Here is a 23,004-nt window from a genome sequence, read left to right on the forward strand (position 1 = left end):
GAGCTGGGACCTGCAGGATCCCAGCAGGATGAGGTGCAGGGAGGCCCTGTGAGCTCCAACTGAAACAAATGGTCCAGGTTGCCATGGAAACCCCAAGGAAGGAAAAGCAGCACTTTGAAAACAAAGCAGAGTGAGGCACATTTCCTATCCATTCTGACAAGGTTTATGCCCAGAAAAGGCAAAAGTGGGTGGTAAATGCTTTTAAACTAAGTCAGTAGTAGCAGCACTTGGGAAGGAAACATGAGGGATTCACAGATCCCATAGTTCTGTCCCAAACCCCACAAGTTTTCTGTATTTTGCTAACATGATGGAAAAATTCTGGTTTCTTAACCCCTTCCTGCCACCCCCTTTCCATTTCACATTTATCTAACTATAGGAGAGGTTTATTCAGCTTTAAGTTAAAGGATGGAACCTAACTGTACATACTCACCATCCCAAATACCTTACCCTCTGCAGACTCCAGCAGCAGAAACAACTGAATATTAGCACTAAAAATTTTCAAGCTGCCTCAATCCCTAATGAAAAATCTTTAGGTAGGTGCCACGAGAACACCACAAGGCTCAAGACTTCTGAAATCACACTTTTGCACACATCCATTTTGAGAACTGCAAAAGCACCTGCAGGATTCAAGAACCTTCTACCTACAGGAAAAACATCCCTGCAGAAAGATCTCCTGAGGAGATGTGGGCTGGAATCTCCCCTGCTCTGAGCCATTTCCTGCTGTTCCAGCAGGCAGGAGGTTTCAATCCACTGCCACCTGGCTAGGTGGATTTTTTGGGAGGAGGTGGGGGGAGGAATGAAGCAAGTTCCCAGCTGACCAGGAAATCTGACCTCTGTGCCAACTGTTCCCACTGCAGGGCACTCAGGACAGGGGGAGGGACAATGCCACATTCCTTCTCTCCATCATCAACCAGTTTTGGATAGAGGCAGGAGCACAGCTGACACATGAGAGAGTGCAGAATGTAGCAGTCACCACTAACAAAAGGGGATTTCCCCAATGGACACGGAATTTTTCAGTTTTATTGTTGGGGAGGAAACCTTGGGTTCTCCCACACCAGTGGAAATAAAGAAACTAAACCACAATTTGCTAACACTATAAACTGAACCTGAGAAAGCAAGTACAGACTGTTCTTCAGCAACAGAATCAGGACCCTGCCACCAGTGAAGTGCCAGAATTTAATTCAATTGATTTGAATTTAATTTTGAATTTAATTCCTTGAAGAGATGCAGTTTCCACAGGCTGAGGTTTGAGGTTTAGAGAAGTTTCAAGTCTGGCCCCCACCTCCTCTGTGCTCTTGCAGCTGGACTGCTCTTAACAGAGTGTAAATACATTTAGTTTGTGTGAAGTGTTGCCTTGTTGGGATACCTGGAGAGATGAGCACCTGGTTAAGGAAAAGCTCTCTCAGGACTGATAAACCTGGGCACAAAGCTCATCCAGAGAAAGGAAAGGTGAAAGTAACCATCTGCCTGCTTCAGCACTCACATTCTCAGGAGACAGACAGCACAGAGCCTGATCTTAGACTCGACAGTAAGGAATTAACAGTAAATATACTCCCCAAACCCTATTTTTAAACAAACTGGGATGAAAATGAAGAAATTATCAGAGAGCAAAGTCAGTTTTCCAATACCATTCATTCATTTTAGAATAAGCTGTTTCAAAAGCTGTGCAGTGCTTTAGATGGAGAGGCTGCTTCTAGAGCTGTCTGATACACCAAGAGAATTGTTCTGTCCAATTTCAGAGCACAGGGATTGAAATGGCTCAATAAGACCATCCTTTGGGTCATTAATAACATCAAAACATAGGCCCAAGTGAGTATTAATCATGAATTTTAAAGTACAGGAAATGCTGGCTAATTAAGAGACAGACATTTTCTAAACAACCCTTTTTTCTTGCACTAAAGAGCTTTCTTAGTAAAGGCAACCTGTTTCTAGGAATACTGAACCATGCACAGATCCTCCATCAGGCAGAAAGCATAAAAAAAATTAAACCCATGTTTTGATCCAGCACAGGGGATGCCATTTAGCTGCAGGGAGAACTTAAACTAGAGAGGCAGTTCACCTAACTTACCATGCAGACAGCTCACTGGTTCCTACCAACAGGTAGGATCTACTACTCCACTCCACTTGGTGTAACTTTGCAACTGAGTTATGTTGTGATTATAATCATTTGGGTCCAAAACTTCAGACCTGTTCTTCTGAGTCCCAAACCTGGCAGCACAAGCTTAATTTGCAGAGATGCTGAAATCACTGGAAGCCACAGCTTGCTACACCAGGAAAAGAAATATGGAACTAGGGAGTTTTAATAGCAAATTCTGAAAGTAATGGTTTTCATCTCTTTTCCTGCCTCTGACAGAGAGGTAACAGCTTCAAGCCAACAGGGAGGAATAATTGTTAGTACCCAAGCAATGGGAAGCTTTGACCTGGCTGCTAAAGCTCATGGCTAAGGTGTCTCTGCCCCTTGCCTTTATCTGCCTTGGATCCAGAGGATAAAGTTTGACCCCAGAGATGACAGCAGAAGGGCACCTTGACCCTCTGTTTATATGATTCCTTGAATTATTGATTTATTGGAGAAGACTTTGCAACCTGCAAGTAAAAAGCAGGCAACTACCCCCTGGTGAAATGAGTAATCCTCACACAGCCATCATCCTCCAGTGCAGCTTTCTCATTTCTGTCCAGGCAGTGCACACACTTTCCACAAAGCATTCCTCTCTTGTCCTTGCTTAGAACACAGACCAACACTTGGGAGAAAAGGGGAGACAAAAGCAGGTACAGAAATCACTGCCCACTGAAGCTTTCTGCTTCAGTCTGTACCTAGGAGATCTTTCAGGTGCTTTGCCTTCTTTTAGGAATCATCATTTTTTCACACACTTAAAGCCTGTGATTTATCATCATCTAACAGCACAACACTGCTGACAACAAAACAGCACTGTTCACCTAACACAGGCAGCTTCTTGTTGTCAACCATCTTCCCAGTATCAGTTCTTTCCCCCTGTCAGAGATCTCACAGAACCTCTGTTCCTGTGAGGCTTCCTTTAAATCTGCAGCAATCTGAGGCTCTGGATCTGCTGTGGGTTTATATCCAACAATGCCCAAAGTGCCTCTTCACTGCTGAAATCCATCAGGTTCTGGATAAATGATCCTAAAGGTCAAGTTTATCCGTGCATCTCTAGAATGATATTCCTTAGGCACTCGGTGCTGTAAGGGGCATTATGAAAAAGAAAAGAAAAGAAAACCATGAGTTTATGCATTAAAATACAGGTCATCAATAAAAAAAACTTAATTTCCTGTGATGGCTTTTTATTTACACTTCTAAGCACACAGGTAAGACAAAAAAATCCATGCTCTGTCTGCTCAGAGCCACTGAAAACACAACAATGTCTTTGTGGGTTACTGTAAACTTTTTAAATAAAGCTGCAACTTTTTCTTATTCAAAGTTCCTAAAGGGATTTTTGTCCTTGCTGCAGCCTTCACTGCTAAGGTTTAAAGCTGGCAACATCTGAGCTGATTCCTATGACATCAACTTAGCAGAGCTGAAAGGAAAAATCCCATTGTTTCTGTGGTGTGCTGGGAAATCCTGAGGCAGAAAGCAGTATTTATTGTGCTGGGAATCAGCTGTGTCACTGGAAGCAGAATTCCTGCACCTTTATGGGAGTGCCTTCTGCATACTCAGAAAACTTCAAGGCAAGTAACAGCATGTGAATGGTGTCAAGGAATTCCTACCTGCCAGTCCTCCTGGGTAGCTCCTTCCATCATCAGCAGAGTCCCGTGATCAAGTGGAATCCTCAGTTTTTTCACGTAAGTGTAATCTCCATTTTCTTCCTAAAAAAAGAGCCATTAGACACTGAAAGCAGGGATGTGAATTTTGGAGATCAGTCACCAGAGCTGTGAGTAGAGAGGAGGAATGGAAGCTTGTACAAGATCAAGGAGTCCAACTCCACCTCCCCTGTTTCATCAAGAGTTCAGGAGCTGAGTGATTTAAGGATGAAAGAACCACTGGGTCTCACTGCCTGTACAACACAGGTGAAGTTCAGCAAGTTCCTACATCTACTGCAAAATTCTGGAATGAGGCTGCAAACCTTTTGGAAACATCTTGAAATTCACAGTTCTGCCTGGAGCCATTCTGCAACAGACACCATGAAAAATACACAGCTTTCTCCTGCTCTGAATTTGCCTTGTTTGGACATCACATGTTGGCACACATCTGCTAGATGAAGAACTTTTCCTATCCCTCCCAAAAAAACATCTCCTTTTACTACAGTACCCTGTAAAACACATTTTCTTAGAACTTTTCTTAAACAAAACAGACTGCTGAACTAGGAGACAACAAAATTGCAACCTTCTGTGAAGCCTCCAGATCCCATCCACCTCTGTTAAAGCACAAACACAAAATAATAGGTCAGCAGTAACACCCCAGCACCAGTCTCACACGTGCCACATCAGTGGGAAAAGCAGCAATTTGTTGCTTTGCAACATCCCTTTCCAGTTTTAAATCCACTGTACACTGCTAAGTCAAATTGCTCAGGTCTGTTTTGCCAGCTCTCTGTCAGCCATGAGAGCAACCTCATGAAATCACACTGTGCTTGGCAAATACCTTCCAGAATGCCACATGGGCAGGTGCTATAATGCTCTCTCTACTCCTCTGATATTTTCTGGGTTTAGCTGCCATCAACAGCTGCATAAAAATGGCTGCAAACTTTGAACAAATTCCATTTAACACTTTAATAACTCCATTAATATTGGCATGTGAATAGGAGAAGCAGGATGCCCCCCAAAACCAGCTTATGTATATGGTATTATATATGGCAGGATTTGGTTTGCCTTTTAGAGATTTCTTTTAGAAATATCTTTTAGAGATATCTGTTTCTTTGCAAGCTGGCCAAGAGGAGTGGAAAGCAACTCTGAAATGAAGAATTCAGGGAAGTTTCAGAGAGAAAATTACACGCAAAATACAGGGATTTTCTAAGAGAGAGAGGGAGTAAGAAAAATATTTTAATGAGTGTTGAAAGGGAGGGGACTCAAGAAGTCTAAAAGTTACAGAAAGCTTGAAAGTGTAAAGTGGATAATAAACAACTGTTCCCCAAAGGGCATTTCAGGATCTCAGTCTCTACATTGTACTGACTGGATGCATGTAGCAAAGAGATAGTTTGAATGTGTATTTGTTATTATATCTATTATATATATTATTATATCTATTATATCTATTGCCTTTACAAGCAGATATACTGTTTGGTTTGTTTTTCCCAATGTCATCACCAAATCAGTTCTTTGTTCTTAAAAGAAATGGCAGAAATACACAATTACTAGAAAGAGATGAGAAAAAATAATTAGGCTAGAATTCTAAATTCTAAAGCATGACTGTATTGCAGCAGTAAGGGACCTTATATCTTAGACAGCTGCTGAGCAAATGCTTCAGATTTTTTATTTTTTAATTAGCTGGGCAGTATCTTCTTGTCCAGTTTCTTATATGCCTGGCAGACTCCTAAAATCACACTTGCTGAGTGTTTAGAGGAATCAATGCTCAATTATTTCAGACCCAGCTGTGGGCAGCAATTACTCCAGACTCAACAAAACCTGTTATTACCAGAGTGGCATTTGTCACTTTTGTCCTGTAAAATAAAATTGTACTTAAAAGAAAAAAAAAAAGAAAAAGATCTGAGAGGTCACAACTTATGTCACTTGTCACAAAAACAGCTCACAAAGAAGTTGGAAAGAGCACAGGACAACTGAGATTTGGAAAATGGGACTATCACAGGAAGACTTAACCCAGATTGAGGTGCAGTTAAAGTCACTTCACAGGGACAAAAGTCCCAGGTTTCTGCAATAGAAACAAAATTACAAGACCTCCAGGACTCAGCTGTATCTTGAGTTATGCAGGGAAACTAAGAGGGCTCTGCAGAAACAGGACAGCTGGAAGAAAACACTAAAGGGTTATCAAAGGGAGACAGAGTCTTTTGGGAGCCATTAATAAGACCCAAGAGCTCTGACCCAACACTTTTTACTGGTTTTACAAGAATGAATTTCCTTGAAGCTTCATTCTGCAGTGGCCCAACCTGATGCACAGTTGTCTCTATAAACTTCACGGCTTGCTGAAAAGCTGTGATGGCAAAAATGTCTTCCTAAACTTCAGAGAAAACAAGGAAAAAAAAGTTTATAAAAATAGCTACTATGAACATGACTGCTGATGAAAAGCAGAGAAATACCATTGTGTGGCTGTTTCCTATTTCACAGGATTACATCATTTCATTTTGTGGATGGACAACTGTGGATTTATTTTTATCTCTTGCTCATCTTGATTAAAAAGGAATTCTGCTAAGATAAATCATTTGGAAGAAAATATCCTCCTGGCTTAGAAATATCAGTATGTAAATGCAGCAGCTACTCTCTCTCTTAAGTGGGACATCTCAGAGTTTAATTTTACTGAGAAGAAGTGATTTTTTTACATTAATTGGTTCTGCAGAGCTGAAGTCAGACAAAAACTCATGACTAACACTATCCACCCAGTCTCACCTCACGACTTCAATCTTCAGATGGTGTCAGATACACAGAAACTCATCTGAGTTGCACAGGTCAAGAAGTTCGTAAAGGAAATTTATTCTTGACATCTAAAAAGCTTTTTAAAAATCCTGCTAACAAACATGAAAAGAAATGTATGGGGTAACTTTCATATGGCCACTTCATAATTCTATACATACATTAAAAAATACATTACAAAAACACCTACTTCCAAGAACAGGTCTAGCAAAGCAGCTGTTCTGCATCTCTCATAATCTTAGTTGCACATCTAATGCAGTCCAGGCTTTACACTACCCAAGTATGCTGGCTGAACTTTTTTTAGCCTTAATTCCAGTAACTGGAATAAGGGGGGAAAGCTCAGCATGAGCTGATGGAAAGCTGTGAATATAAAATCTGTACAAACTCTGAGACTCCAATCAAGGTTCTCAAAATGGTATTAAATTAAAAAAAACAAGGAAAAGAAAGTATCTGCTGTAGATCTATATAAATCACCTAAGTCTGCTTCTAAAGTCTCAGTCAAATTAATTAAGATAGTAGTAGGAAATAGATTCTGGGTCTGGGTAGCATGGAAGCACCTTATAATAGAAGGAAAAATAAACACCCTGTAAAAGAACAAGTAATAGGGCAGCTATACACACAAATGATGCAAAATTCTTCTCAAAGTCTAAAGTCAGCAGCTCTCATGGGGTGTGCTGGCTTCCAATCTTCTGCTTTACCTATTTCCCTATTACCAAGAGAACTATCCTTACAAAACTTCTGATCTCCTCTTTTTCTTCCATACTCCTTGTACCCCTCCCTTTTCCAGTTTACCCCTCTACCATCAGCTGCGAAACACCCTCCTCCAACACAAAGTGGCTTCATCTATAAATAATTCTGATTTTTACCTATTTATTGTGACTCTCTGACAAATCAGCTCTTCATGGATTCTGAAAGAATGAATATCAGTCCTACTGCCCTCTCCTCACATCATCTACTTGCCCATCTACCTGGGACTATCTTCAAAGTCCCCCAGTCTTCCTGCAGCTGACCTAGCAGACTGAAGTGCTCCCATCTTCTCTTCTCCTTGGCTATTGCTGCTCAAGTCCTGCCAGGACTGGTGGGCAACACTCCTGCCCCAAAGTCTCCATCCTGCCAGTCTGAAAGTTCACTCCTCATCCTGATCCAGCCCCAGCTTCTCCTGTGCTCCCCATGATCCCACATTCTCCTTCCATGAGTTCTGCCAGGACACAAAGCAGTATTTTTCTCCTGTTTTCTGAAGTACTGGGAGAGCCTCACCTCCTGCTAGAACAGCCTCTCCACAAGAGCAGGGCTGTGTTTCAGTGTTTCCTTTGCAAGACAGACTCATCTGAAGGCTGATTCTGAGAACACAACAACAAACATCCTGCTGTTACCTAACAGACACGTGCAGCTCCATCCCTTCCCCAGCACCCATCAGTTTCCTTGGTTACAGATGGAAGCAGAGCAACCTGACAAGCTGGCTTCCCAGCTCCTTCTACATCCCAAACTTCTGAGTAGTAGCCCATGGGATCATTAAGGACGTGGGATCATTAGGGATGGGATCATTAAGGCCATGGGATCATTAAGGACATTTAAGTATCACCCTTCACCCAAACGTTTCACACTCAGCTTCCAGAAAATCCTCCTCTCTGCCTCTCTGGGTTGAGCATTTGTTAAGTAAAAACGGTGGTGAAACTCTGACCAGAAAGACCCATCTAACAACACAGGGAAAACAGCTCCTCTAGAGGAGGATGAGGAGGTCATGTATGAGAGCATCAGGGGCCCTGAGGCTCTGTGGGGAAGAGAAGGTGGTGACAGTGGTGACAGCAATGCTGTGGGCAAGCAGGAGAGGACCTGTTGACTAAACCAATGGGTTGTGTGTCAATTGTGTGTGAATCACAGCTCTAAAGCAAAGGATTTGTCTCTTGGTTTCAGTGTAGGCAGGAGCTGCAAGGACTGGAGGGAACAAGGAGGCAAGAAAAAGTTCAAGTAATTCACTGGAACTAGAAGGAAAAAAAAAATACAGATCACTTCACTGTACACTTTGAATTGCCAAGCAGGCATCCAGAAAGTCCCAGAAAACATTTAAAGCAAAGACAAATTATCAGCTACAACTGCACAGCTGGATCAAATCAAGAGAAAAGGCAGTATTTAGAAGAAAGAATGCTGAAAAACTCCAACAGGTGAAGTAAAGCAGTTCCTGGAATCATATTAATTTCTATTCCGAGTCTTTAATGTCAGTGGGGAATTTACTCCTGAAATGCACTTGGAGCATACACTGGGCTGCAATCTAAGGAAGAATTATTTCTACTTAACCACAAGGGATGTTTGTTGATGCAGATTCTAACAGGCTATGCATGTACCTACACTGCTTTACTCTCTGTTAGATGATAAACACTTACTCATCCAGTGCAGTCCTCACCAAGAGCAAAAACAGAGAAATTAATTCTTCCTTCCTCTTACCCTAGAACAATCTTCAGGAAAAAACAAACCAAACAAAATCACCTGCAGCTAAGTAATTTTTTTTTTCCCCCTCCATTTTTGCCAAGGAAAAATGCAGAGAAAGGGTAAAAAGATTTCCTTTTGTGACACTTTCAGCGTGGCCTATCTGAATGTCACCAAATTCCTTCCAGAGAAACACCAAAATTCACCCAAACATGCACAGAAAACCCCAAACCCACCAGCATTACTGGTGTTTTTTGCAGCTAGAAAACCAGGATGTTTTTCTCCAATAAATTCATCCACATTTCAAGATATAACATGGAAAATATTTGTACAGATGTGAACTGAAGTCTCTGAAGCCTCTGACCTAGCATTCTTCAACAAACTGCAAGATGTTTCCTGATTTGGGGCACACACTGGTTTGTATCCAGAATATGATCACATACACCAACTGCTTTGGGGTTGTTTTTTTTTCCTAGTACTGTTTACCCACAGTGAGCTTCTACCCCACAGTATTTCTCACCTTGTATCTTCATTCCACCTTTCCCCTCAGCATACTTAAAAAACACAAGAAAAAAAAAGGCAAGAAAAGGCCTTTGAAACTCTGTAATCTGAAATACTAGAATGCTGGCCCTCAAAGAGGTTTAATTTTGGGGAGGATTTGCTTTCTCTTCTCTCCCCCAGTGAAGCCTAACTCCGGAAAACCTGATGCTGGCAGATGAAAACCTACAGCCTGAGCTGACTGTTAGAACCTGAGTCCTTTTTCCTTAACTAAACTCCTCTTCCTGTTCCTGGCTTTTGAACCAAACGTCAACTATCTACCACCAGCTTTAACTTTCCTTCCTAAAAGAGAGAATGCCACATGACAACAGAATATGAAAATTGCTCCTCTGGTAGTACAGCCTGAAAGGTTGTAATTTCCATCAGAGCCTGTTGTAACTCCCACTTGGCAGAGCATCTAGTGTCATAGGATGCTTTCAGAAAATTGCAGGCTTTAGGAATGTGCAAAGAATCTGTCATGTGTGCCATATAATTAAGTGTGAGCTCCCTCAAGCACAGGATGCAGTTAAGAGCAACTTTATCCAGAGATCACTCTGCACGTGGAGATCACACCTCAGGAACAGGGATGTCACACTTGGAAGAGGAATACACTGCCTGGGTAAGATTTGGCTACTGAGAAGTATCAGGTCAGAGGCAAAAGGAAAAAAAAAAAAAAGGAAAAACTCAAACCTGAGCAGAGCTTGAGAGATACATCTATAGGTAATCAGCCATCTCAGGATGAGAAGGGAAGAAATGGTGCAGTTCAGATGAAAGAAGGGCACAGACTGAACTCCCCCCTTTGCTCATTGTGGGTGTCTTTTCAAAAAGCAGAACAAAAATACCTCCTGGTCAAGAGCTGGGTTTGATTTTTAAGAGGGAAGCTGCAAAGTCTAAACTGGATTCTAAATGCCTTTGATTTTGATCCACTGAAGAGGAACATGTGCACTTCTAGAAATCAATCCAAGCAGCATTTAGGTTCCCAGAGGAATGAACTTTCCAGATGACATTTTGTTATCACCACAAAGATATTTACTCATACTATGACCACTGATATAATGCACTGGTACATGATCTCATGCTCAGGGACCAGGAGTAAGATCAGTTTGGACAAGAAAGAATTTACAAATTAGAGAACTGGTGAAAAAGACAATTTCTTTTTCTTTTTTTTTCTGGTTCAAGTTCTGATCTTTGCTGTTCATGACTAGGTGAGTCAAGGTGATTCCTGATGGGCATAATTTCAGTGTATCAGCATATACTTTTGTATCAGGGTGTATCACCCAGCTTTGGCATCTGCATTACTTAACCAGAATAAATAGCAACATCAGCAAACTTCTTCCCAAAGTTCTGAAACACTACACATGCAGAAAAGGAGTCTAAAACAGGATACCCTAAAATGAGGCCTGGTGTTCTCAATACAGAATATGTCTGTGTTGAGGACTGTCTGATTCCTGTGCTTGGATGAATATAAATTGCAAAATTTAAGTTGGGTTGTAAACAAAACAGTCCCAAGCACAGTATTTTACCTAGAAAGAGTATGCCCTGCTGAATCATTAACTCCTGAAAAGATGCTCCACACATCTCCTTATCAAAGTAAAGATCTTTGTTTAGTCTATGAAGCATGATGTGAGAGTTTGGTGTTTCATAGAAAAGAAATTTGCTCCTTCCCTCTGCTCATTGTCCCTCACTCTGAACATGCACAAGCCAGGACTGGACTATAGGCTGGACCTGAGAGGTCTTTTCCAGCCTCAGTAACTCTGTGATTCTCTGAAGTCAAAGTGCTGACATTATTAAGGCCATTTTTACTCAGAGGAGCAGGCAGGGCTACTCTTCATCCCACAGACACTGTGCTTTATGCAATGCTTGCCTCAGTTTAAGAAAATGACATCAACTCCTTGGGTTGTTTAAACACTGAAAGTCCCCTTCCACCAACACTGGTTTAATTTTAAATAATGGGAAAGGTCTTAATTTGGGCAGAAGAGTGCCTGGGCTGCAATTTCACTGCTACACACATCCAGTCCTAAGCTCAAGATGTCACATTCCACGTGGTATTTCTTGATCCCTATGCTTATTCCACAGAATATTCCACAAGCTGTGCTTTCATTAACTATTACTAAATGCTTTTACTAATAATGTTCTCTACACAGAAGGAAAATAAAGAACACCTCAGCAACTAAAGGACTCTCTCCACCTGACGTGGATACTCACAGGGGAGGGTTTCTTCCTCATTTCAAAGGTCCGGGTGGCACCAAAGCTGAGGGAAGCAATGAGGGGGTTTGTCCCCAGGGCTGGCTCATCGTCACTGTGCCAGTCCACGCTGTCCTTCTCGTTTCGGTAGAGGTTGCAGAGGAGGGAATTGAAGGTGTGGCCGGAGAACTCCTCAATGCGCTCCTTCAGCACGGTCAGCAGAGGGGGCCACTGCAGCCAGGGACAGCAGGAGGAGGGGACATGGAATGAAAGCAGACACAGAGGGGGAAGGAGTGAAAAACAAAATGTACAGCACTTCAATCACCTTGAACAGGAAATCAAACAAATCACCTTAAACAGGAAATCAAAGAGCAATTATGTGTTAAGTATCTTAATAAAGGCAAAAAGCATGCAGCTTCTCTCATGCATACCCTGGGTTTTTTTTTTACCTGGCCAAGCTTGGGGAAGTTTAAAACAGGGGTCTGGTAACATCTGACTGACCTGGGCACTGCTGGTGAGCACAGGGTGATAACCAGAGACATGTCCTGCAGCTTTGGACACAGACACAGAGACAAGTGTTGGACCCACACAGTCACAGTGTGTCCCCACTCTTAATACAGTCTCTTGAGCCCAGCTCATCACCTCCTGGGGTTTTGACTTCTTCAGCCCTGAGGAGGTTCAAGGTGAGCTCAGAGCAACCTTCCAATATCTGAAGGGGCTCCAAGAAAGCTGGGGGAGGGCTTTGGACACGGGGGGGCAGGGAGAGGACAAGGGAAATGGTTTCCAAGTGGGAGAGGGGAGATGGAGGTTGGAGATGAGGAAGAAATTCTTTGGGGTGAGGGTGGTGGAGTCCCCATCCCTGGAGGCCTTGAAAAGGCATTTGGAGCTGGTCCTTAAGGACATGGGTTAGGAGTTGGCTGTGGTGTTGGTGCAAGGTTGGGCTGGATGAGCTTGGAGGTCTCTTCCAAGCTAAAGATTCTGTGCTGAGCCCCTGTGCCAGGTTTCCCAGGGAAGCTGTGGCTGCCCCATCCCTGGCAGTGTCTCAGGTCAGGTTGGATGGGGCTTGGAGCAACCTGGGCTGGTGGGAGGTGTCCCTGCCCATGCAGGGGTTGGCACTGGGGGAGCTTTAAGGGCCCTTCCAACCCAAACCAGTCTGTGGTTCTATGATATGATGACATTGTAACTTTTCAGTGGTTCACAAAACTCCTGACACAGGCCCTGAATGTCATCCTTCCCTTTGCTAACATCTTGCTGAGCCCATAGCCCAGGGCAGCTCTTCACTTTTTATTACAACTCAGTCCAGTGAATCATGATCTAATGTTACAAACTTACATCACGACTCTCATGTGTCAGAGTGCTTTTAAGTTCTACATGAGTATATTTAAAAAAAAACCCAAACCAAAACAACCAAAAAGCCAAAGCAATGTAGGACAGAATAGCTGCCCATTACATAAGCAGAAACAGAGATCAAGAGAGGATAAAGAAATGATTCCACATCTCCCAGTGCATCACTGGCAGAGGCAACAGAGAGTAAGATTACCTAGTATTCACCAATCAAGTCTGCACCACCTTTTTTCCATGCTTCCTCATCTTCAAAGGGTTTTTAACCAATGGGTTCTACTGCAGGAGCCTCAACATCCCATCTTCTCTGTCAGAATCATGGAATGGCTCAGGCTGGAAGTGACATTCAAGTCCAGCCTTGTCCTAACCTTACTACCCTACTCCTGATGACCCCCAAAATAGGGGTATTTCTACCTAAATCACCCCCTCAGTGACATTTCAGGCTCAGGAGAGTGGTGGAGTCCCCATCCCTGGAGGCATTGAAAAGGCATTTGGAGCTGGTTCTTAAGGACATGGGTTAGGAGTTGGCTGTGGTGTTGGTGCAAGGTTGGGCTGGATGAGCTTGGAGGTCTCTTCCAACCTAAACATTCTGTGATTCTGTGACTACAAGTCATAAGAATAATTAATTATAACTAAACAGAGCTTGCTTGTGACATGGAGGGAAACCAGTAATACTACCCAAAAAAAAAAGCTCTAGGGTCTCATCAGGGTGCCTGGACAGGCAGTATGTGGAGAACATAATATAATGACAGAAGAGTACAACAAGAATTACTAAAAGCACTTTTCAGTGACCAAAGAGGATTAGATTCCTTCAATTCCTATCTCAAAAGTATTTAAATGTTACCAGATGGTGAATTCTACAGCTCAGTGGAAACCCCACTACAAACCTGCAGCAGTGGAAGCAGTTTTGTTGAAACACTACTGTGCCTTCAGCTACATCACTGCTTACAAAAAGACCTAAAGCCCAAGTATCTAACACCAAAATTCATTGAGGCACAAACACTGGATTATACTTAGCAGTGCTGCAACCACATTCAGTCTTAACCAACCAACCAAGGAGGGGCACAGAGCTAATTACTCCTCCAGATCAAGCATTCAAAGCAAGTCATTGGCTTTGGCCAAGCTGTGCACTAAATTACATTTCATTGGGGGTATTTTTGTGAGACAAACCCTATTTTACATGTAAGGACTGGGCTCTTTACACCATCCACTGCTGCTGCTTTTACAGGAACTCCTGCCTACAAAGCTGAGTGAAATATTCCAGTGCAGTCCACTCATCTCAATTTCTGCTGGACTTCTCTCAGTTAAAAGAAGAAATACTCAGGGATGAAAGACAGCACCAGCACATGTGACCAGTTTCAGTGCTGTACCTCTTGGATGAGGCAAACTGGCCCAAAGAGAGCTAACTCTGAACTTGTTGCATGAAACCAACAATTCAGGCTCTGCCCAGTCTCTGAGCAGCAGCAGTTTGCACAACAGCTGATTCTGAACTGGATTTAAATCATTAATGTACAGAAGACTGATTCTGGAGGGGCACTTCCAATCTTTAGAGCAGCCCAGCTTCTAGAAAAATCCCTTTAAAGCAAACATTCCAAAAATAAGTACCAAACCCAAAATACCCATTTTCTCCCCATAAATTCCACAGGTTATGGAATTTTTGAACTACAGTATTTTTGAGATTGCAAAATCTTCACAACTCATGTTGTTAAATAACACCTTTACACTTCTCTCAATCTGAGTGCTGCTTGGAGGCACTCACTCCTGCTTTGGTAGCAGTTCTGGGACTTGGGGCATTTCTCTCTCCTGCTATCCAGCCTTCAACAGTCACAATTTATGGTCCAGAACACTGCAGCCCACTGCCATGGAAATTTCAAACAAAGCAGTGCTGAGAAACAGGCCAATGGGACAACAGAAAGTAAGCCAGAGAGAGACAGTGACCATGGACAAAAACATCAGTGAGTCACTCAGCTTTTAACCCTTCCAAGAGAATGTGGAAAATTCCATCCTACAGCCTGGAGCTGGTGAGTCAGCAGGCTGTGTGTGTGGATTTCATGGCACTCACAAAATTCTCATTTAAAATTCTCATTTAAGTGCCTAAAGTCTCACTTAAGAAGTGCTCAGTTTCTGAAAGTAACTAACTCAGCAACTACTCCATCTTCATACAACTAAAAACTCAGTATGACAGAGTACACTACAATCTCCAGTATAGATTCTTAAGAGTAACCCACACAGAACACTTCAGGAGTTTTGTCCAAAGCTACAGTGACCCAAAAGCAGACCTCTCATTTTTTTTTTTTCCAATATTTAACAATTAAATCATGCTCCTCTCAATCTACTCATAGTGCTTGTTTTATGGAGCTGCCCACATTCTGCTAGAATCTGTTGCTGAACACAAATGAAATGCTGGTAGATACTCCAAAAAAAATAGAGGAATAGAGTTGTTGGGGTTTTTTTGTGTCTCAATCTCTGCAAAAGATTTCTTTGTAGAAGATAGTAAAAGAAAACTGAAAACATATACATACATTTGGATTTGGCTGCATTGTTATCCTGGAGTAGGTGTAAGGAAGTTCCCCATACCAGGAGGTAAGCCTTGGTTCCTCAAAAGTTACTTCTAAAACAGAAAAACAAAGACAAAAAATCAGAGGAAGACCTTCTCAGTTGCCTTATCAAAGGACTTCAAAAGGGAAAGATGATGCAAACCTGCCAAGAAACTTAATGAAAGGACAGTGCACTCACCTCAAATTAAAAAGCAGCCCCTTAAACTCTTCAGCCTTACATATTGAACTCAAGTGAAGGAATGAAATTATTAAAAAGCAGGACTGCCCCTGTAAGAGAATTACCCTGCCAAAATCTTGGAACCACATCAATTGTGTCATCCCTATGCCAGACAGGGTAGGGACTGGACAATTTAATGACAGGAAAATGAAACTGTTATTTATAATTCTGGCTTGGTTTATATTCTCCCAGTTTCAGTGCCCAATACACTGACATAACTTGCAAGATGCAGGCTCTGGGAAGCAGAAAAGGCTGCAGCATTAGTGGGGCATTACAAGAGCAGAAAATACCAAGGCTGGAGAAGTAGTTTTGTCAAATGTGCACATGCTCTGGGGTGTCAGGCACACATCAAATTAAAAGTACTTTCAACTTGTGAAAAGACTTATCCAGTAGCTATTTCTCCTTGACAGATAACATTCTCCATTATGCTGTACCTTTATTGCAAGCTAAAACACACATGCTGAAGATATTTTCCAGTTCTGCCCAGTAACTACTCCAGTACTACTCCTGACTGAAGAGAAAGTTAGAAAGAACAGATGCCCCTTAGTGAACAAATCCAGAATAGCACTTACTGCATACTGGAACTAATAAAGCCAAGGGAAAAGCCACAAGCTTTGCTGGGATTTGAAAGTGAGAGAAGCAAAAAAATATTCCTGGTGACAGAAACCTCAAAGAACACCATTTTTTACAGCATCACTGGGAGACATTATGTTAAGAAAGGGAATTTTATTTTGCAAAGCTCTCATTGGCATTATGGACATGTTAGGGAAAGTGAAAAATCAGCAGCAGGACTCTTCAGATATACATTAAAAACCTGAAAGGAAATATGTGAAGCATGTAATATGTATAATGGAAAGCAATGATAAATTATGAAGGGATTTTGGTATGGAAAGGACCTGAGAATGACCTGAAAAGTTGGTCTACACAGCCCTTACCCTGCCTGATGTGAGTTCTCTGCCCCCAAGGTATGTCTTGAAGGAGTTGTTCAAACATCCAGTCTGCTTGTTCTGAGTCAATAAAGCCAGGAACCAAATGAATCCTAAGCAAGAAAAAGATAAAGATGGAATGAATATAAACTTCTATATATGCTGTGACAAAATATTCTGATTTTCAGGATTACCAAAGGGGGTAAGAATGACTGAAATGCATCAGAGCAAAAGTCAAAACCCAGCATCCTGTTCCTGAGCACAGGAATATCCTATTCCTTTATATCCTATTCCTGAGCACAGCCAAAAGCAGGTGTGAAGGGAAGAACAGAAGGCAGCAGGAGCTGCTGATAAATCTTCCCCCCATAAAACATCAAAATATCAGACAAGTCCTACAACCAGGCATATAATGCGTGAAAAATGGCATCTTTCTGATTGTTATTAACTTCCCATCTGACAAATTAGATAGCCCTAATTATGGTCTAACAATCAACATAATAATTGCCTTTCATTCACCATCTCCATGCCACTTCAATAGCCCTTTATCACTACTCCCATCCTACCCTCTCTTTTCAAAGCACAAGAACCCCAGAGCACTTAACCTCTCTTATTTTTACATTTTCCTAGGTACATTTTATATTTTTATTATACTAACAGGAGCATTCAAAACTTCCAGCCACTGTAGTGGGCTGCAAAACAGGAATGCTGTTCACAAGAGGTTACTCTCATGAGTATTCAATGCTCCAAAGATGTCACAAGAAGATTATATATAGTAAAGGTACTAAAAGAGATGTAAATAAATAAACTTTCTAGAAATGTGTATATTCCAGCAACACATTATGAAAACAAACCCTAGAAAGCAACAGAGTAATCCAGCTGTTGTGTATCTTTTCTCTTTCCAGCTGGTCAAAATTTTTACTTTTCAAACTGGTCTGAAACTTCATTTGCATTTTAGAAGAAACCAAGCTGAAAGTTTTGAAATGAACACACACAACATTGACATTTTTTCCACCATTAATAACACCAAAGAAGGAAATACTTAATATTGATAATGCAGCTAAGACAGCAAGACAAAACAAAATGCATTTGAGTTAGGAGGAATCACAGAACAAGCAGGTTTTCTTCTGAAGTGTCCTGAAGCAAAAATAATTAAGGTAGGGCATATACCCAAAATGGCAAACTGTCAACTTACCAAAGCTGCCCCAAACCAAATGCTTTTATTAGATTAATTTTAACCAATTTATAGCTAAAAGTTTTTTGGCAGCTCTTAACTATACAACACAGACATCACCTACTTGCAGGGTGACACTGCTCCAAATTTCAAGTCTCTGCTACCTGATATTCAAAATATTTCCAGAAGATAACCAGGAAGGGCACCTGCTGGAGTCAAAGCTCTCCAGAGAGAGCAGACTCCAGGAAGCTGAGTGTCACCATGTCATCCTGCAGTAGCACACACTGAGTTTCATCTCCTTACCTAGAAATGCCACTGGGTTCTTCACTGAGCTCATACACACCAGGCTTGCTGAGGATGCAGAAGGGAAAGAGCTATCAGATGGGCAAACAACAAGAAATTATCTTACACTGGGCAGCAAGGAGCAGAATTACTGTAAGCCTGGCCTAGGGAAGGTTTTGTTTAAAAAAAAGCAAAAAAAAAAAAGAGATGGGGAAAAAATTCTGTTGTGGAGAGAGACAGAGTTCAGAGTAAGGCAGCCAGGGTGCTGCAGAAGCAAACGATTTTTTGTGCACCATCATTTCACCAAAGGCTCAGAGTTTGAGGCCTCTAGGATTACGTAAATGAGGGATGTCTCAGGGAATCTACAGGAGCCAACCACTCCAGGCTGCATGCACAGCCACCCTGAGAAAGAAAATTCTACCAAACTGAAGCAAACTTCATTTTCCAAATCTGTAACTTCACCATATGCCACCACAGCCTGCCACAGGCAGGGTTATTCTGAGAAGATCCCCATTTCAACACCCAGCTACAGGACACAAATACCCAGATTCACTGTGACACACACTAGCAGCCACTTTTCCAAACCTTTAAAGGCAAAGCTGCTTGAGTTGCCACCCCAGTTATATTCCAGGATAACAACAGGTCATTTCCAACATGGTTTACACAGGGCTGTTCTAGGAAAACGCATGTTGCTAACCAAAGGGAACACATTTGTTGATCCAGAATGTCCAACTGTTCCTCCTTCCTGGCTCATACAGCTACACCAAAGCTACAATAATTGGTTAACACAGGCTGGGACTCCCCTAATTAGAAACTTAGTTCATTATAGAGCTGAATTCAGTTCTGTAGAATCATAGAATGGTTTGGTTTGGAAGGGACCTTAAAGATCATCTCAGTTCCCACTCCCCTGCTTGGGCAGGGACTGGTACAGAAGGGCCAAAAGGCCACACTGAAATTTGTCCTGAAATTTCTCACAAGGCTCTGGCAGTTGTTGGTGTAAAAAGGAACTCTTTTTTTCCCAATAATCAAGAAGACAGAAAAACCACACAAAGGGCAGTTATGCCAGCAGTTTACTCACTCTATTGTGTCTGTCTCAGGAACTCTACGCTCCACCTGCAAGGTGACAAGAGGACAAAACATGGTCAGGATGAAGCATTTCAGTACCTGCCATGCTCTGCTCAAACAGAACTAACTGCAATGTGCAGTGACTCCCTGGCAGTGAGAAAACCACAAAACATACCTCTGGACAACTGGTAAGCAGTCACAACACACACAGACACTCTCCAAGCCCCAAAAAACCTCAAATGCTGGCAGTTTTTAACATCAACTGCTCCCTAAAGGACATGAATTTCTAAAGTGTTTGGATTATTACAATACCTGCTATTTACCTGCAACCAGAAGGATTCTTATTATTTCTTCTTATTATTATGATATCATTATTTATTATATAATTAATATTAATACTAATATTATATGTAATATAAAATGTTATATAATTAATAAATATTAATATTATATATTCTATACTTATCTTATTTATATTATTATTTTATTATTTCTTACTATTTCTTATTATTATTTCCATTTGGATGGAAAAATCTAGAGGGGGGGATGAACAAATGCCAGGCCAGAGAGTGAGCACAACACAAGGCAAACCAGACGTAGCAGGAGCAAACAAACCTGAGGCAGCCTTCTGCAGAGCTTCAGATTTTTTTTTTTCTTACAACAAACCCCAAAACACAGTAGTTTAATTCAGCCTGGTCTGGTTGTCTCAGGGACTTGTGTTTCTCTTCTCTGAGCTCAGCAGAGTGCTGAGATACAAGGAGGCACCAATTTGAGCAAAAAAAGGTCAAAATATAACATTATATAGATACCAGGGCTCTACCAGAGAGATAAAAGAATCTTCCCAGACTATCTCCAATCAGTCCAAGGCAAGAATAGAGGCTTTCAAACACTTCTAGCTTAGAAAGGAGTGTTCAAGATTTTTTTTTCCCCTCTGAGAAAAGAACTGCTTTCCCCCTGTACAGAAATACCCTCCATTTGCTGGCAGTACATAAAGCCAAGTCCATCAAACAGATCCCATGCTCTTCCCCTCTAACTAAGACAATATCCCAGCTGAGGGAAAAAAGAAAGGTGAAATCATGCTTAGGGCACTGCATCATTCTGAGTGTCCAGGAAATTATGTTATTTTGGCTTTCTGGAAAGAGTTATAATGAACAAATAATGAATACTCCAGGTGTGAAGCTAAAAAGGGGGATACCCATACATGCAATGCAGCTGCAAACTGCTCAGTAAAACACCAAAGTGCAGCTTAGCTGAGTTTTTAGTTTGTTTTTAAGCATAAAAATATAACCTCAAAGTCTGAAAATCTTTATAATTTAAATTATAATTTATAATAATTTATGATATTATAATTTGTAATTTAAATAAGGGATGAGATTCTGCTTGTTACAGTGTGACTTTTACCTCTGGTGGCTTTTCAAAGACAAACTGCTTTTGAAGGTGCTGCTCATCTTTCCTCATCCATGCTGGTCTGGTGCCTGCAGGGGCAAGGCTGCTGGACACTGGTGCCTTAGGTGCTAGAGGGAAGAGCAAAAAAAAGGCAAAAAATAAACCAAAACATGAAATAGAATTTCACTGTACAAAAAAAAAAAATCAAATCCACTTTGGAAGAACTTATGGAATAATTTTTGAGGCACCCTGCTCCATTTGGCAGAGACTCCAGGAAACAGCCAAACCTACAGTGTATGAGAGTTAAAACTGCAGAAAACTGGATGTTTTAAAAAGACAGATTTGTTAGTCATAGGCAAACAAAAATGAACACATCCTTTTATCAGGAAGGATGACATCTGGAACCTTTCAGTCCTACCACAAATGCAGTAGCATGACAGCAGAAATCTTCCCAAGCAGTTAAACTGCTTCCCTCTGCATTAATTTATTTATTAGAAAATAAGCATTTCTGTCAGAAAAAAATATTTATATTAAAACAACATTTTGAAACTAGAGAAAAAGTATAGATGAGCAACTCAAGCATTCCATTACATATGTTTTATTTACACATGCAAAGAGGTATAAACATGGGCTGACACTAAAAAAAAATTTTTAAACTTCACTTTGCATAATTCTAAAGATGAGGAAAATAATTTTGAGAGATCCCTAAGGAACAGGAGAAATTAAGTGCATCTGTGACAGACAACTTACAGGCTACATGCACAAGTCCAAGTAGTTGGCTAATTTTTTTCAGGGTTCAAAAAAAACCCCCAGCTTGGCTAGGACACTCAGTCTGCAGAGAAATGGGAGCTTTCCTGGGCACAGGAACTGGGAACAGTTAATGGCATGGAGTCCAGTTGAAAGTCTGTTTCCAGTGGAGCCCTTCAAGGGTCAGTACTGGGACCAGTCCTATTCAATATATCCTTCAAGGGTGAGTACTGGGACCAGTCCTACTCAATCTGTTTACTGGTGGGCTGGATGAGGGCATGGAGGGCACTGTCAGGGAGTTTGGGAGCAGTGTCTGACAGCCCAGGAGGCTGTGCTGCCATCCAGAGGGACCTGGACAGGCTGGAGAGTTGGGCAGAGAGAAAGGGAATGAATGACACCAAGTGTGGAGTCTGAAACATGGGAAAGAAAAACCCCAGGGAGCAGGACAGGGGGGGACTGAGCTGTGGGAGAGCAGCCCAGGGGAAAGGGCCCTGGGGGTGCTGGTGGATGGGAGGGTGACCATGAGCCAGGAATGTGTCCTGGTGGCCAAGAAGCCCCATGGCACCTGGGGGGCATCAGGAGGGGGTGGTCAGGAGGTCAGGAGAGGTTCTCCTGCCCCTCTGCTCTGCCCTGGGGAGTCCACATCTGGAATCTTGTGTCCAGCTGTGGGCCCCTCAGTTCCAGCAGGACAGGGAACTGCTGGAGAGAGCCCAGCACAGAGGCACCAAGGGGATGGAGGAGTGGAACAGCTCCTGGGGAGGAAAGGCTGAGGGAGCTGGGAGCTTGGAGAGGAGGAGACTGAGGGGTGAGCTCAGCAATGGGGATAAATATGGAAAGGAGAGAGCCAGGAGGATGGAGCCAAACTTTGGGTTTAGTGATTACCTTGTGGTGTTGGTCAAAGGTTGGGCTGGATGAGCTTGGAGATCTCTCCCAACCTAAAACATTCTTTGTGATTCTCAGGGATGCCCAGTGACAGGACAAGGGGCAATGGGTATAAACTGGAGCATGGGAGGTTCCATATAAATCTTAGGAAGAATTTTTTCAGGGTGAGGGTGAGGGAGCCCTGGCCCAGGCTGCCCAGGGAGGTGGTGGAGTCTCCTTCTCTGGAGACATTCAGACCCCATCTGGATGTGTTCTGTGGGACTGCTGGAGGTGACCCTGCTCTGACAGGGGGGTTGGACCCCAGGAGCCTTCCAGCTCCCTTCCACCCTCTAAATTTACTGCGATTTTATGTCCAGCGCTCGCCTCTACGGACCAGCCCCGCCGCGGCCCGGCCAAGCCCCAACCACCCGGGCAGCCCAGTCCCGTCCCTTGCACACCACAGCCCGGGTCCCACCGCTTCTCCTTACCTGCCCGCTGGGTCTTTCCGTGCTGCCGTCCCGCCGGGCCGCCGGCCCAGCCGCCCTGCACCCGGGCCCGCTGCCGCCGCTCCGCCATTCCCCCTCCTCCCTGCGCTCAACCACCGACCGCATCCGCCCGCGACGGGAACTCCGCTCCGCCCCGCTCCGCCGCGGAGCCTGACGGGGACATAAAGCACTTCCCGGGACATGCAGCCCTACCGGGGACCTTCAGCAATGCCCGGGGCCTTCAGCCCTGCCCGGGACTTTCAGCACTGCCCGGGATGGGGCAGCCACA

The 23,004-nt window shown here is 42.7% G+C and overlaps 1 protein-coding gene across 2 annotated transcripts; it reads right to left on the minus strand.

Annotated features, from left to right (window-relative positions):
- Nucleotides 1-1,162: 1,162 nt before the first annotated feature.
- Nucleotides 1,163-22,856, minus strand: ALKBH3 (alkB homolog 3, alpha-ketoglutarate dependent dioxygenase). Of its 2 annotated transcripts, XM_071744993.1 has the most exons (9): nucleotides 22,719-22,856; nucleotides 20,638-20,750; nucleotides 19,250-19,284; nucleotides 18,193-18,240; nucleotides 16,728-16,831; nucleotides 15,540-15,628; nucleotides 11,698-11,907; nucleotides 3,721-3,819; nucleotides 1,163-3,195 (listed from the first exon to the last, which is right to left on the minus strand). In XM_071744993.1, the coding sequence occupies exons 1-9, from the start codon at nucleotides 22,804-22,806 to the stop codon at nucleotides 3,103-3,105; spliced, it is 879 nt and encodes a 292-aa protein (XP_071601094.1). In that variant the 5' UTR covers nucleotides 22,807-22,856; the 3' UTR covers nucleotides 1,163-3,102. The 2 variants fall into 2 exon arrangements, with proteins under 2 accessions (XP_071601094.1, XP_071601095.1); XM_071744994.1 differs by lacking the exon at nucleotides 18,193-18,240.
- Nucleotides 22,857-23,004: the final 148 nt, after the last annotated feature.

This window comes from Heliangelus exortis, chromosome 5 (genome assembly GCF_036169615.1).
Source record: "Heliangelus exortis chromosome 5, bHelExo1.hap1, whole genome shotgun sequence".
Lineage (NCBI taxonomy): Eukaryota > Metazoa > Chordata > Aves > Apodiformes > Trochilidae > Heliangelus > Heliangelus exortis.

Bases quoted from the DNA above. Each gene is read 5' to 3' on its own strand.
- ALKBH3 (XM_071744993.1), bottom strand. From the start codon at position 22,806: ATGGCGGAGCGGCGGCAGCGGGCCCGGGTGCAGGGCGGCTGGGCCGGC. The intron at 20,751-22,718 runs GTAAGGAGAAGC...TCTTCCCTCTAG, and splicing joins CGGAAAGACCCAGCGGGCAG to CACCTAAGGCACCAGTGTCC. The intron at 11,908-15,539 runs GTATGTATATGT...CCCTGGCTGCAG, and splicing joins CAATGCAGCCAAATCCAAAT to TGGCCCCCTCTGCTGACCGT.